Genomic DNA, 16,682 nt, shown 5'->3' with positions numbered 1-16,682 from the left:
GAAAAACCAGAGGAACCATGGTCATACAGACAGGAGGGAGTTCTCAGATCATTAGTAGAATAAGAAGTGAATAAAGACATCATCACCTACACACAGTGGGGTAATAAACGTCCACTGGCACTCTTCAGCGTTAAGCACAGTGTTCACATTGTTCTTTTAATTAAAATGTCACTTTTATTCAAATTAGAATTTTTATGTTTTGGCAGCTTTTTGTGCACAAACTTTTATTCATTGCTCTTTTTGTAAATGAACATCATCAGGCACAGACAGGTGCTTTGACCATGTAGTCATAGAAATTCTGCACTATGACCAACAGTCAGGGTACAAAGAGAGACAGAGCTGCCTCGTGGTTATACAACGTGACACAACCGGTAAGTGACATGCAGCCTGTGACTTGACAGGACTTCAACACAGATCTTTCACCTTGCTGTTGACGCAATTGGATGTGTGTGTGTGTGTGCGCTCCTAACCTCCATAGGCCACAGTGCCTTGTGGGTCCGTGGTCAGATTCTGTCTCAACTTCTTCCTCTTCTCTTCGGTGACATCCAGCCCGAGGAAGGACAAAGCCTGAGAGAGACAGACGGTGAAGGAGGAAAAAAAATCACAGAGGCACATTCAGATATTTTTATACCATGAAGCCATTTTAACATCACTTGAGAACAACAGGATGTAGTGTCAATGCACTGCAGCATGCTGGAGATCACACAGCAAGTCCATATTCAATAATCCTTCAAAGAACAGATTGGAAGTATGTGAATGATTGACAAAAGTTTGTAGAAAGACTTAGCTCCTAGCACACAGTCAGTCCTGACACAAGGTGTGAGCCTGACATATCTGTTTTATATTACGTTTGCTCTGTTGCTCTCCGTTTCTCTTTCATCAGCCTTTTGCTCTTTGTGACTTTTCACCTAATACAGTATCTCCCAAGGCTAAAAATACCCATAATCCTTCTCTCCCTCTCTATTTTGCATTGTAAAAAGGAGCCAACCGATCAAAAGAGAAATGTGCCTGTATTCAACATTTAAACTCTCTCTCTCTCTGTTTTGCTAATCCCATTAATGAATTGGTAGATTAGGGTCAACCTACGGCTGGGCAGGATCCGCACAAAATGAGAATCAAAGCTGAATAATGGTAATAAATATGGGCAGAGGGCAGAGGAAATAGGAGGGGGGTGAATGTGAAACATCCTTAGTAAAAAAAATCCTTGGTTTGAATTTGTTGAATTTGTTTGAGTTGATACAGAAGTAATGCAGTAATGTAAAGGGAACATAAGGTTCACTGAATTATCTAAAGAACTCTATGTTAGACTGATCTCTAAATCACTATCGTGGTACAAATACATTACATTACATACTTCAAAGCACTCAATCTCTAGTCATTCAGTATTTATCATTCAGTATTTATATGCGTTCTCAAAATCTGTTTTCACAGCTGTTATCCTGTCCATCCTTTACATTCACATTCACATACACTAGTCTTACTCTTTAATCTTAGTATACTGTTTTACAACTTTGTAACTGTCCGCGGACATTGCATATTGCACTGATCTCATAATTGTTTCCTTCTTGTTTTTACTATGCTCTATGTGCCTTTAAATTGCCCTGGGGACAAATTAGTTTTCTTTAAATTAAATATAATTTAGCTGGTGCTTTTATCCAAAGCGATTTACAATAATTGGATTCAACCATGAGGGTACAAACCCAAATAGATAAATATTAACTAGATAACTAGTCTATTTTTCGTTCCACAAACCATTTTATACACTTCAAGCTTTAGTTTTTTTAGACTTAGGCAAGGCAAGGCAATTTTACTTATAAACACAGAGGTAAATTGGAGGTACACATTTCATGCAATAAAAGATTAGTAGTATAAAAGTGGTAAAAAGATTATAAGAGGTAAAAGAAATAAAGCATCCATGGGTCCTGTGAAAGGTGCTATACTGTATAAATGCAAGGCATTATTATTATTATTGTTATTATTCAAAATTGACAAATAAGTTAAAAGGGAAAAATAATACAAAAAATAGATAGAACTATGTAGAGTAATGAAATAGAATAGAATAGAATGATGGTGTGACCGTGTAAATATATTAGAATAGAAAACAACAGGATTCTGTATGACAGCCGGTTACATACTTACTGCAGCTTATGGTAACACTAATTAGGCAAAGAAGTACTTGTAATGTGAACGTGTATGATCCTGTGTTGCACTATGTGATGAGACAAGTAAACAAGTGAACTCACTGAGCACAGGAACACCTGTACTCCTGCTTATTATCCAATCAGCCAATCATGTGGCAGCTGTGCAGTGTCTGAAATCCTGCAGATACACATGCTCCTCAGAAGCGCCCATGTCCTGAGTTGTGTAAGGTATGGAAGAAACATGGACGCTGTCAACAATGTGTTGTATTTATGTGTTTAGAGCATTTTAACAACACCATGAAATATTTTTCCAATATATGTGTAAGAAAGTAGAACAAATAAAAAGGATCAGGGGTAATAAATTAGAATTGTGCATGTTTATGATAAAAACTTGTGAAGAAAAGATTAACATGTAACAGGTTGATGGAAACTACTATGTACAGCTGATTGTGAAATTATGTTAGTCTGTAAGTGATGATGTCAGCAACTTGGAAACTCGTGTACCAACATTTTGCACCTGTCAAACATGGCAGGTGGAATATTCATAGCAACCACATCAGGACTGACAAACCCAGCTCTGAGGCCCTGACCAGTGCAAATGGGAGAACGTGCACCAGACATGTTTAACACCCCCGCTAGTAGAAATAAGTTTAGCAGCATGGCTCTAAAACAACTTGTCTGACCAGAGCACAGCACTCACCAAGTCTAACTTGTCAGATTTGAGGCGTATGTTGGGGTCCAGTGTGATCTTAGGTTTGGCTGCTGTTGGTGACCTCTGGCTGGTTGAACCTAGAGAAAGGCAAAAAGGAACAAGTGGATAAACGAGGAAGGAGACGAAGACAAAGATGAAGATTATTCTCAATGAGTACATGGAGAAAGGAAAGAAACAGGGGTTAAATGAACTAAATCTATTTTTCAGTACACAACACTTCCATACACAGTGCTTTTTCTATCACATGATTCACTTTTGGCACAGTGGCAATTCATGGTTCAGTATCTGTCCCAAGGACACTTCAGAAGGCAGATTTCAGAAGCTGGGGATTGAATCACCAATTTAGAAGTTAGCAGACGATCCCCTGTATCCCATGTAGAAAACACAGTAAGATGATGACAACACAGCAGGAGCTATTAGTCTATCAACAGAGTGAGGGGAGTGTATGTGAGGCCACAGTGCACCTAGTAAACAACAGAAGGAGAAATATCATTGGATAATCTGTAATATCAGAGTGGATGGACAGATATTCTCTGTGGATTTGGTGGAAGAGGGTAGTTGCGGTGATAGAGGAGGTGCATGCGGGTGAGGGATGGGGTGGGGGTGAAAAGCAGATGATTAAAAAGAGAGGAGTGGGGGAAAGGTGGATGATTACATAGATGAGAGTGAGGGAAAACAGTGCGAGAGGGGAGGGCAGACAGCCAGAGCCTAATATTAATTTGATGAGTTTGTCTGTCCCAGATTTGTATGTCTGCTCGCTATGGCTACACTGAGTGTGTGTGTCTGCACACCCCCTGTTGCTAGGGGGTATGAGCTTATTGTAGTCACTAACCTCCACCTCCTCCTTGCCCTCACCAAAGGATTTACACTGCCCCCCCCCCCCACCACCACCACCAGACCTGCTGTTGTGTTGTGCTTTATACCGTGGTTACACCCGGATACCACTCCACATCACACACTGTTGTTGTTCTAGCATGTAATATATAATCTGAGTGTACTTCCGCTTGAAGTAAGAAAACGAAATGTGTCAAATGCATACACAACAAATGTGGTATTTCCTTCATTAACTTTTTATCCTCTTCGTTCAGAGCTTGTGCTTCAACAACATCCAGTGAAAGCCTCTGAAATCCAGCTTCATCAATATGTATCAAGATTTGTCAGAGAATGTCACAATAAAAGTTGGGCACTGTTAACATCAGTGGTGATGAGCATGTAGACACACACACACACACACACACACACACACACACACACACACACACACACACACACACACACACACTGACGTTTCAAGTACACAACTTTCAACTCAAACTCTTGGTTCACTTTCAGCAGTAAAGAAAGAGCTAAAAACAATGTCACCAAGTTTCTCACCAATCAGTGTTCTTTCATGGGATTTTGGAAAAGGCTGTTTCTAGGATGAAGACTAGTGATGTCTGAAACTGATCTGGACCCCTGGTGATCACGGTTGCATGCAAACAGGGTTTTACACGTATCGTCACAAGTCAGTTGATCTCCCTAACAGGATTGAACACCTTCCGTGGCCTGTGCCCCTGCTGTGCTTTAGGCCGAGGCAGACAGGAGAGAAGGTCACGTAGTCAGTGAGGTCAGCTGACTCAAAGAGAAGAACGTGCGCACGTGTGTGACCTAGAGTCATCAGTGGCGTGGGCAGGTGTAGGAAATGTACTGACTCCACCCTGACTCTGGTTCTGTTGTCCTGTTGAAAGAGGCTTTCCTCTCCAGTGCTCATTCTCCATTTCTCTCTCATATATTTAGGTCTTGATCTCACGATGTAAAGTGTCTTGACGTGATGTACTGTGCATAATGTATCTACTCTAACACAGTTCTTACTGAATTGAGTTGAAAGTCTAGTCTGAAATTAAGAAAAAAAAACATATTTAAAGGGACAGTGACTCTGAGATCGTTTGATTAGCTTCAAGATAATTCTGTAAACATATAGAAATGATTATGATATCTGTCCATTGTGTGTCTGCTCACTTCACCACAAACTGCTGAAATCTACCCCAGCTACCACATGGCTTATCAATAAGAGCCTGGAGGGGAGCTAAGTGGTCACAGCACCTATAGGTAATAACCTGAGCTGGGGTAATCCAGGCCAATAGGATTGGGAGAGGCTCTTCAGTGGCTTTGACCTGGAGCATACAGGCGTCCCTTGACATAAGAGTTGCTGCTCTGTTTTAAATTGTTCTGTGTAATTAATAAGGTGCTGCACATAGATGCACTGTATGAATGTGTGTGTGACAAACCGCACTATAACATGCATTGAGACTAGACAAGGGCAATATAAATACAGACCATTTACCATTGCGTTTTAGTGCAAATCCAGGACTTTCTTTCAAATAGTTTCTTAATAAGTTTGGGTGTATTTTAAGAGAATAATTCATGGATCTTGATGAGCTCACATGTTTAGGGCACGGATATTTATGAAAGAGCCCAGACTCTGATTTTCCATCAGGCTTTTTTTGTGATTGGACAATATGTAACATCTAACATTTAACATTCACATGAATAAAATTAGGAATGCAAACATGACTTTCTCTGGGAACAGAAACCTGAAAACTACAATATGATTGATTGATTTACTATATTAGCATTATTATAATTATTATTATGACAAATCCTTCGTAAGTGGGTAGAATGATGGAGACATGTTTGCTTGTGTCATGGGTCTGTGCATTCTGCTCCCATATCATCTTCAGCTCAGAAAACAAGTTATATGTAAAGTACGTATGAATCATTGTCGATCATGAATAATCTCCATCTCTGCTTGAGGTCAGAAATGTTTACTGGTTACCATCATCTACTCTGCAGATAAAGGATGGAATCACCACATTTTCTACTCCTTATTTTTTTCTCTTCTCTTCATTCTGTCCTTTATTCTTTAGTTTCTAAAAAAAAATGGCAGCTGAAACTATACCCATAAAAAGGGACTTGTCCAGTAGCCCTCACATTCCTGTGTACTCTGAGGTCCCCTACTGTGCAGTGGTTTCGTTTAAATCCCAATTTAAATTCAATTTCCTATGCACCAAATCCTCTATCTCTGTAAGGGAGAAAATGTTTCCCATTTTTCATTCTCAGATCAGCTGGCTTTTTCTAGCATGTGTCTGATTTTGAGGAACTGATTTGGCAGCAGTTTAATAATATTTTAATAGTCCTAGCTGCTTTTTCAAAGTACGTTATATAAGTAATCAGGATAAAGATGGCATTATAACCAGTGTTGTCGTGTTTACCAAAGAATGGTTCTTATTGTCAGAAGAAGAGAAAAAACAATAATGTGCAAATCAGACAATATTTTGAGTTTCAAGACTGTTTTCAGTAGTGGTGCTCTACTAAATATTTCAGGCAGCAATAGAGTCATAATAAAACCCCATTGTCTGTGTTCATCAGAGTTGTAGTAGTGGTTCTACACAGCTATGCTATATACACTGTATATATATATATATATATATATATATGGTAAACAGTAATTTATATAGTGCTTTTCTAGTACATATATATATATATATATATATATATATATAGCTTATACATATCTGGACAAGTAAATTTACAACATACCTCCATAAAAACAACTACAAATACATAACTTTGTAAGTATTTGTAAGTAGAATACATTCACTGTCTGTTCCATTAACTCATATCAATCAAGCAAGTTGCTGTAATGTGACGTGACTGTTCAAACTACTAATCACACAGAGAATATAACAGTTTACTCTGCACACAGCTCTGAGCAGCAGACAATTTTGATTGGAAATAGAAAAGCATGCTGCAGAAACAAAGGTGTGTAGTGAGGTGTTCTACCTGAAATGTGAATATCTGGTGGACAGATGTCAGGAGAAGGAGAGGACACTGGGGCTGCCTCCTCTGCACAGATCTGCACAGAAAACACACACACATTGATTTGATTGTTGAAAAAGAAAAAATACTCTATTTTTTTTAATTTGCTGATGTTCCAAAAGCTGATAATTATATACAGTATATATATGCTGTTTCTGATTTTTTCTCCATACAGAAAGTCTAGAGCTGTGTTATATTGTGAAGCTGACCTCAGGTGATCTGATGTGGACTTTTAGACGTCCAGAGCTGTGACTGTTCCCCGCAGCTCGCTGGACTCCGTTGTGGAGAGATGTGCTGCTTGGAAAAAGTCCTTTACCTGGGATAAAGGCTATCTCCACTGCACCTTCTTGGCTGGACACACAATACAGACAAATACAAAGACATGAGTATGTGCACATGACACACTGTATTCACTGTTACTCCAGAGATTCACTCTCATGGAGTTAGTGAGCAATTTCTATCCAATAAAAGCAGCACCCACCTGATCTTGACTTTGTTCAGCATGCCTTTGGCCTCCTCATGGGTCACACCTATCAAGGACTCTTTGTTAATGGCAATGAGCTGATCTCCAGGCCTCAAACGTCCATCCTAGACAAAAGTGAGACACAGCATTTAGTCATAATGAGCTGAGGAAACCCAACCGGTGGACCTGGATCAGGAGGTAGAGTAGCTCGTCCACTAGTCTGGAGGTTGCGGTTCGATTAAAGCCATGAGTTGTGTCCTCGGACAACATACCGAACCCCCCATTGCCCCTAATGGCTTTTCCATCAGTGTGTTAATGGGATCTTTCTTATTATAAGAATATATAGGCCACTGCCAAGAAAGTGCACCAATCCAAGTACAGCCACACTGAATAATTTACCTTTTCAGGAATTTCAATGTAACATGTAGCAGCAGCTGAATGTTTAATGGGTGTTAAATGAAGACACCAAAGACAGCTTGTGCTTAATTAGCTTCAGCACAATGTGTTTGTCTGGAGTTGTGACTTAGATGATGATGAAGTCATATTTTATGACCAAAAACTGCAGAAAACCAGGTCGTTCCATATGACTCATACACCTCTCTTACCCCTGCTGCCTAACCAACACCACCCATAACCACTTCATTCAATGGCCACACAAACAGCCTATAAACATGGTTTCAGGTAATAGGAGGCCCCATGTTCCAGGTTATTCCAGAATATAGGACAGGCTACATGTTGTCATGGCATAGGTTAAAACTTGATGATTGACCGACAGCTAGAAGAAGAGCTATTTCTGACTTAGCCACTCCCTGCAGTCAGTGGCAAACTGTTTGAAACTGGAGTCACACCTGATTTCTCAAACCAGAGGCCAAACTGAGAACACTGTGAAGTTAAAAACACGGTGAAGCTCATTACTCTTCACCTTCAGTGGACAGAGTAGATACTTTCTATTTATGGGGCAGAGTTCAACTGTCAAATCTGACTGGGTCTCACTGTGACAGAAACAAATTCTAAACAATTCAAGCCAACACAAAACAGAACAAAAGTAAGATTCAGAAGAAAATATCACATAGTGTAGTACCCTGATGAACTTGACTGGTAAATGCTGCCACTTAAGACCATCCCCTTCATCCCCTTCACTCATTTACAGACAAATCTCTCCTTTCTGTTTATGGGGTTTAGCCACCTTAGAGCTACCACTGTTCTGATAAATGCACGGCTGCATAATCCCCTGCTGACTCATCCCATACAGCAAATGACAGTGCATGAAATGCTAGCCTGCTTCCTATGACACAAGGGATTAAGAGTTGGGATTTGGGGGAAATGAACAAAATGCTTCTATAAGCAGAAGACTGAGAAACAGAGCAGGTCAGTATCAGTGGCTGTTGTAACAAAGCCAGGCTTTAGCGTATAGCATTAAAGACACTTATTGACAGTATAGACATACAGCTTTGCTTTATCATGCAAAGAACGTATCTGCGCCATTTGCAATCTGTTATTATTATAAACTAAATCTATGTCTGCTGCAGTGTAGAATATATTCCAGCACTGATTCTGGATTAACTAAGAGGGGCGGCTATAAAACGTATAATGATATGTATTCAAACCAGAACTTTATACACTTGCATTGTGTTTTTATTAGAATTAAATATCTACAGCCTAAACAAATAACTACAAACACAAGCTGAATATTGACTTTGGCTCCGACATGTGAAACTACTACATTCAAAATTGTTGAAAGTTGACATATTGCCAATCCTCTGTGGAAGTAGCTGAGGAGGTTGTCTACTAATTGAAAGGTTCTATTCTCACTTCCCCCAGTAAGCATATCAAATCCTTGGCCCCCCATCAGTGTGTGAGTATGTGTTAGTCAGGCGCTCTATGGGTGATTGTGACCTGAGGCCTAAAGCACCTTCAGTGTCTTTAGACAAGCAAAGTGCCATATAAAGACTTTGTGGGAAACCTAGTGAGCATACACTGCTCTATAAGTCAATGAGTTCTTCCTTGGTCCACATTTCAACAAATTGGTTTAGTAGGTTTTTGCTTGAAAGACAAACAGCAATGAAAACAATTAAAAAAATACAAGTTTCAGTCTTACTCAATGTAAATAATACTGACAGTAATTAGTCTCTGTGAAGAGAGAGGAACATGTTCCACAGCTGTAAGATGTCACCGACCAAATTCATCCTTTTATTAGGAGCAAAATGTAACTTAACTGATAAAAATCCAAGTTCAAGCCTATGCACATAGACAGGAATCATTGGATATATTCTTAGCCTTGAGGCACAGCTAGCCTCAAGTGGTCTCTGCTTTCAGTGGTGCTCACTGGTATCTTGAATTTCTAATCTTATAGAAACAGCTTCCTTCATGCATAAAAGCACAAGCACAGATTCCCCCATTCTCTGCCACCCCCCTTCATTCTCCATCTTTCCTTGCTTGTCATGCTGCCCACAGTTGACAGTGAGTGGGTGGACAGCGAGGCAAGGAGGATGGGATTGGGGAGAGGGAAGCAGGGGATGCAGGAGGACAAGAAGAAAGCCAGGGATATGTGCAAACAGGAGGAGCATATACAACTGTTTGAGTATTATACCCACAGGCTCATCAAAGCTAATTTCTTTAATAGTTTTTCCTCGCCGCTGTTGCTCATGTATGCTTGATGTGGAACAAGTTGGATTTTGTCTTTTTTAAGGTCTTGGACTTTTGTGCAGCACCCTGAGACAACTGTTTGTTGTGATACTGTGCTATATAAATAAATTTGATTGATTGATTGAAACTGTACCGGAAGTTACGATATTCAGACCCAAAAAACATATGTTCACATTTCCGTTGGCATGGGGTTCAGGCTCAACACTTTTTTTTATCCCCATGGAGACCCTACATACCCCGGCTACTTGCTAGGCTAAAGGCTAACCTGTGCAGATAAGCACTCCTAAATCTGATCCTCGCCAACTCCAGGTGTCTTACAAAAAAGATGGATGCGATCAAAATGAGGATAACGCCTCATTGTGTGACATTCATCACAGAGAGCTAGCTGAACGACAACAACCCTGACAGCGATCGAAGTAGTCTGTTTCCTAACAAGGGACTCCAGGAGGAGCAGAGCAATGTGCTCTATAAATAAAGGCAGCCCATTTACATGTGTACGAGGCAAAAATGCATAACATTGTCCATAATGATTCTCCTGTCATCTCGTCTCAAAACTCTCTTCCATGGATAAATACAGGTCTGAATTTGCATAGACAGGCGTACAACAGCACCACCATTGTCAGGGAATCAACTTTGTATCCAAGATGTGCACAAATATGGACAAAATGAATGCAGAGTACTGACAGAAGGCTACATCTTATTCCGTATATAACACTGAGCATGAATGAGCCTTAGATCACCTGTGGTAAATCCAGTCGATCACCTTAACCTCCTTATGTTTACCTTGAGCTCCACTACATAAAGAACATGCTACGATGCGCACCTAACATTGCAAGGACATCGCAAATTGCTAAATCTTTAAATATGCACATAATTCCCATGATATTGAGTCAGGTGTAAACAATGTCAATATTAGTGATAGGTCAGTGAGAGAAAGATGCGTTGAAGAATTTACCATTTAGAGAAAGATACAGACAAACACATATATGGATGTCTTTTCATCTACCAGTCAGAAACTGCAGCCACCTTAAGGCTTAGAGTTTATTCAATATGAACGAGCCAGTGATGGTGAAGCGTGAATCAAACAGCTGATGCAGATCAGCGAATGCACGCAGGTCTTCAGTATTGGTACATGCGTCCCAGACCACCTTCCCATGTGGTACGAGTGATGGGATCTCAGGACGCATTTGGGTGCATTCAGACTTGAGCTAAAAGCTGACCACTTGTAATCGGATCTCTCAGGAGCAATGTTAATATCAGGTCTGTACTGGGTCTATCAGGCTAATAGCCAGCTGCCCTCAGCACATAAAGACGGGATGTGTAACGATACAGTGTTAATCTTTCTTATATTCTTATTGTTTCCTTTTGTAAACAAAACCAGCAATAAATTGATCCAAGTACTGTGTGTCTCAACAAAGATTAATGTATCTTATTCCTCTGTTCCACAGAGCTCCATTGTAAACTTGAATCTGTTAAGAATTTAATGATACAATAATTTCATTACCATAAAAACACACTGTCATTTATTATGACTCAATCTCATAAAGACCATCCTTCTGCTACAAATACTAACTAGAGCACTAAATGTGGATTATTCCAACTTGTGTTTCTTTTCAATAAAAACCACAGTGGTAATTAAAAACACCATGAATGTGTTAATTTATCAGGTCTTGAGGAGGTGCTAAAGGACTTAGTGTTGAAAGCCACACACAAGGTGAGAACTGCAGGTTCTGCTGCTGCTCCTGTGGCATGTGCAGATCAAATAGTATGTCAGAGAAGCTGTCTGGGGGGGGGTGTTAGTTGAGCTGCAGGATGATGCCCTAAGCAGAGTCCTAGCTTGATGGCTGACCTTCACACTCGGTGTAGCGTGTCTGTTGTGGGACTCTGTGACTTCTCTATTAGAGCAGCACTGACACCAAAGCAACACAAATGCAAATATATTCAAGCAGTACTGGATATTCTTTGATCCACCGCGTATTCCTAAATATTCAGGATTTAATGAACTGACAGGATTGGGTTTGTCATTTTATGGTAATTTCCGTTTAGGCAAGTCAAGGTAACGCTACAGATAAAAGAGAAATTCTGTAAATACTCAAAACGAAGAGAACTTTTTTAGCATAGCTGCGTTTGTAATGTGGGGTATTGTGGTACTGATACAGATTTTTTTGGTTCTTTTGTATATCGCCTATAGTATTGGGGGCATCATTTGGAGGAACTGCTTAACCTTTCTGAAAATAAAACCTTTTTCTAAAACTCCAACTTTCTTCACCTGATCTTTCATTCGCTTAACTTGGAAAAATTATACATTATGACAATCAGTTGCAATTTTGACACAGTACCACAAAATAACACAAGATTGCATCAGAAAGGTTCTTAAGGTCCTGCTGACTATTCCAGTATTAGCCTGATAACACACAGTGTGTACTGTTAATGAGTGTGTATATAAGATCAATGCAATATAGCTGTTTTACTGTTGAAAGGATTTTACATGATGATTGTGCAGTTTTACTCCAACAGCTGTAGGTACTGCTGTGTACTGTATGTGGCAGAATCCAGACCAGCCTAAAAGCATCTTACTTCTTGTTTGTCACCTGTCTTGTGGGAGGTAGTAGCTAAGTCCATAGAGACCTGGCTTGGGAACCGGAGGGTGGCCGGTTCCCAAGCCAATTCTCCAGTCCAGCATGGACGGAAGTTGGAGAGGTGCCAGTTCACCTCCTGGGCACTGCCAAGGTGCCCTTGAGCAAGGCACCGAACCCCCCAATTGCTCCCCGGGCGCCTTCATGGCTGCCCACTGTTCCGTGTGGTCACTGTGTGGATTGTGTTCCGTGTGTTCACACAGATGGGTTAAATACAGAGGTCAAATGTCCCCATGTTTACATGTTGCATGCTGTGTGTTGGACCATAAAGAGGAATCTTGTTCACCACATTTTGTGCATTGTTAAAAATATGAGAAAGGGCTATAATTCCAGATTTTTTCACATTATGAAATTGTACATTTTCCAATTCGTGTATTTGTTGATTTCAAAGACTAGAAATACCACAGTGCGGTTGTGTGCCTCCACCAACCGGTGCAGTTTCAAACTTACTGTTGTGCATTTTAACATCACCAAACAGTCCTCATCAAACTCAGTGATGAAGACCATGTCAGATATTACAAAAGCTTGACCTCAAGTTGAGATTGTTTGGATTGATTTCGAGGTGATGAGGGTTCAAGATCACCAGTCAAATATATCACATATCTAAATCACTAACTACATCTTTATCTGATGGAGAGAAGCTCAAATAACTCTACTCTACTCTACATGTGCTCCTAATATTATTAACCTAATGAGGAGTGTTGGCAACCTGCAGCACTCCCCTAAATTAATTCCCCATTAACACCATTTCAGAGTTAGTAACAGATCCCTGTGTTGCTGAGACTAACAGCAAGATTAGCTGAGGTATCCACCTCTCACTTTAATCAGGGAAGGCTTGGCTCATTGTCTTTTCTTTCAACAATGCCTCTGATGCAAAGGTTACAAATCTGGGGCAGGAAAATAAAATAAATAAAATAATATACAAACATACAACCCCCTCAATACATATCAAACTGGAAGTTTCTAACATATTTTAATGTCAGTTTAATAAGACTGTTATTGATCTTAAAATGTGAATGTTGAATAACACAGTATACAAAAATTATCAGGAAATATTTCTATTTCATTTCTTTTACGTTTGTGGCCGTCTGTTTTTCTTTTTCACTATCCTCATCTACCTTATTATATTAAAATGTGTAATTTCCATTTCTTCACTCGTTATAGTTTGCCATGTCAATTTTATCCCCATAAATGATGGTGAAATACACAGTGTATTTTTCGACAGCTCTTTTTTACACAAAGAAAACTGAATGAAATCCGACCAAAACAAATAATTGGATGGATATATGAACTAACTGAGTGGTAAAATGCATAATCTCTTCTGTAAATATGTTTTTCTGCTAGACCTGCAGAACTAACATTTTGCTCCTCCATGATGTCTCAAAAATAAAATAAAAACCAGAAGCAGTAACAATATAGCTGGATTAAAAGTATGAAATGTTTGCAAGCAAAAGGTCTGCTCAAGTTAACCTGATATTCAATTAACATAAAATACAGCTAACATTAAATTACCCCTGTAAGTCATTTTCATTAATGTTCCAGTTTCTGATATAAATGTAGAAAAACATTTTCAGGTACATATTTGATATCTTGCTCAGGGGTCCTCCAGTCATGTCCCTGCACTTGTAAATGAACTGCATATATATAAAATGCTTTAATAGTCTCAACAACCATTTAACTCTGTCTTGTCCAAGCAAACTTTGACATATGGACTGGGAGTGCTGGGAATTAAACCTTACCATTAGTGAAGAACCTGCTGTACCCCCTGAACCACAGCGGCCCTATAGTATGTGTGATGTTTGAGTGTGTGACCACAGTGTGTGTGGAGTTGGCTGTTCCTGTGGCTCCAGGTCAGAGAGCTCGTCACAGAATCAGGATCAAGATTGCATGGCTCAGCATGGCTCAGCAGTATTTTACACTAATCTGGGGCCAAAGCTGCACATGCACTTCTTCATTCCCACTTCATCCCTCTGTCTCTCCACTATCCTCCAGCATGTTTGCTTCACCTCACTACAGGCAGTCCCTTGCTGCTGCACTGCATCCATCTCAGTTATGTTTTATCCTCGAGGTCCTCCAGTCAGGGCTCTGGGGCCACAGTGTAACAGTATGATTCATGCTGTTGTTTCCATATGATGGTGGATTTGTTACCGTTAGCTGGAACTGATTGTAGACTGTAGATATCAGACTTGATTAGTTTTGAGACATCATGTTTGCTCCTGAAATTCTGCCTAAATCTTAAGCAGTTCCTCCAATCAGAAATGAGACTGCTACCATGGAAACGTTGCCAAAACAAAGAGAAGTAAAGTCGGACATGAGATCAACCCAGAAACTGTTGGCCAACATGGTAAAATATATATAATGTCTGTAAGTCAGTGAAGATTGTTTGTCTCTTAAACATCTGTTTTTCTGGCACCCCGATGCTCAAAAATGTGATGCCGTTTAAAAAATAAAATTTCAGATTTTATACAAGTCCATAAATGCAGCACTACTTTCCAACTTTTCGTCCACAATCACTGCAGATATATTTAGACTTGTCTGCATTTGCAATAGTTTATATATTTACACCACTCACGGAACATTACTCCCTTTTTCAACATCCTTAATCTTTCCCTCTTATTAAAATCTGCAGTTATAGATATATTTTTATATATATATATATTTGAAGCTGTCGCCCTCGTTTCTTACCCGGTGACAGTCTCCTCCAGACAGGACCTCCTGGATGAAGACAGCGGGGCCGTCGGGCCGGTTGGAGCCCCCTCCGATGGTGATGCCTAAACTGCTGGATCGTGCCACTGAAAGCAGCTGAATCACTCCTTCACCTGGGTGACTGACAACACGCAGACACACACATCAAACTCTCAAGCACAGAAAAGGGTGAGACACATTCATCTCACTGCCATTAGTGCGCACTAATGCATAGAGTTGGCTGATATCACAGATACTTTGATATTAGTACAAACTGTTTACCAGCTAATGGGTCAGAAGAGAAACAGTTTCTGTGACACTTGATATCAAGATGAGAGCAGTATATATGCAAATCCACTAAACAGTTTGTAAATCTGTTCTTAACAAGAGCAGCGAGATGCTTCATGTCAATCCTGTGATCCCTCTCACCTGAGCGAGCGCAGCATGGGCCCACTGTTGTTGAACATGTTCTGAGAGCCGGCGGGGCTCAACAGCAAAGGACTCTGAGAGCGAGACGAGGAACCAGATGACGTGCTTTCCAGGTAGCGGCCTCCTTTGGAGTGGCAGACAGGATGAAACACGAAAGAGAAAGTGAAGATATTTGCCCAAATGGAGATTGACAAGTGGCTGATGGTATGCTGCTCTTGTTCTCGTGGCATGTGCGGATTCATGGCTCTGTGTCCCCTCTGGTTTTTAGTTTGCCGTGACCGTTTTACCAGCATCTACCAATTCATAGTGACATATGCCACTGATGATTATGATATACTGATGCTGTGTGCGACTTACAGATAACCCATCACTCCTTTTCCTGGCAGATACCTATGTCCACTGATACCAGTGCTTTAATCTCATATGTCTCTTATGTGCGGTGTTAAATTAGCCATAGGTTTCACACAGTATCTGCCAGTAAATAATAGAGATCAGTCGTTGGGGAGAGGTACATGGCAATGGAAGTGGAGCGATGCATTCTTGAGCCATAACCAAGTCAAACAACAGCAACACACCACAAAATATTTATATAGCACTTTGCAAAACAAATAAAAACCATACAAACACAGTCATAAAATAATAAAACGTGTGATTGAAATATTAAAGCATGACCTCCAATTACAATTGGTATGTTTTAGTTTTTTTATTCTAATGTTGTATTTGTATTTCCTCAGACGGGCTGTTCCAGAGTCTGGGATCTCTTGTTTCAAGAGCTCTGCCCTCCTTAGTCTTTAGCTGAGAATCTGGAACATTTAAAGGCACCTTTGTCAAAGTGAGAGCAAGGTTATATAAAAGATATGCAAATTACTGAGGAGTCAGCCCAATGTGGTGTCCTGTAGGTGATTAAAAGACTTTTAAATCTACTCTTAAACATACTGGAAGTCAGTGTAAAGAGGCTAAAAGTGGGTTGATGTGTTCCAAACTGTTCTTTGGTTAAAAGCCTGGCAGCTGAGTTCTGTACAATGGTGACATACATCTCAGAATTGACACAAGCTAGAACAAGCGTGGCGTAACATCAGCCACATTTCAATCTATTGAGGAGAGATAACCCT

General features: G+C 40.1%; 1 protein-coding gene across 3 annotated transcripts in view; it reads right to left on the bottom strand.

The window, feature by feature from the left end:
- LOC109640376 (syntaxin-binding protein 4) overlaps positions 1 to 16,682 on the bottom strand; it is a 64,546-nt gene that overhangs the window by 7,406 nt on the left and 40,458 nt on the right. For all 3 annotated transcript variants that reach the window (XM_020104344.2, XM_069525080.1, XM_020104346.2), the window contains exons 7-13: positions 15,571 to 15,694; positions 15,142 to 15,283; positions 7,193 to 7,299; positions 6,921 to 7,062; positions 6,676 to 6,748; positions 2,842 to 2,930; positions 471 to 567 (exon numbers count right to left, since the gene is read on the bottom strand). In XM_020104344.2, coding sequence (XP_019959903.1) covers positions 471 to 567; positions 2,842 to 2,930; positions 6,676 to 6,748; positions 6,921 to 7,062; positions 7,193 to 7,299; positions 15,142 to 15,283; positions 15,571 to 15,694 — 774 coding nt within the window. The remainder of the gene's footprint in view (positions 1 to 470; positions 568 to 2,841; positions 2,931 to 6,675; positions 6,749 to 6,920; positions 7,063 to 7,192; positions 7,300 to 15,141; positions 15,284 to 15,570; positions 15,695 to 16,682) is intronic.

Source organism: Paralichthys olivaceus, chromosome 5 (genome assembly GCF_024713975.1).
Source record: "Paralichthys olivaceus isolate ysfri-2021 chromosome 5, ASM2471397v2, whole genome shotgun sequence".
NCBI lineage: Eukaryota > Metazoa > Chordata > Actinopteri > Pleuronectiformes > Paralichthyidae > Paralichthys > Paralichthys olivaceus.
This window is presented reverse-complemented; position numbering and strand designations above follow the sequence as displayed.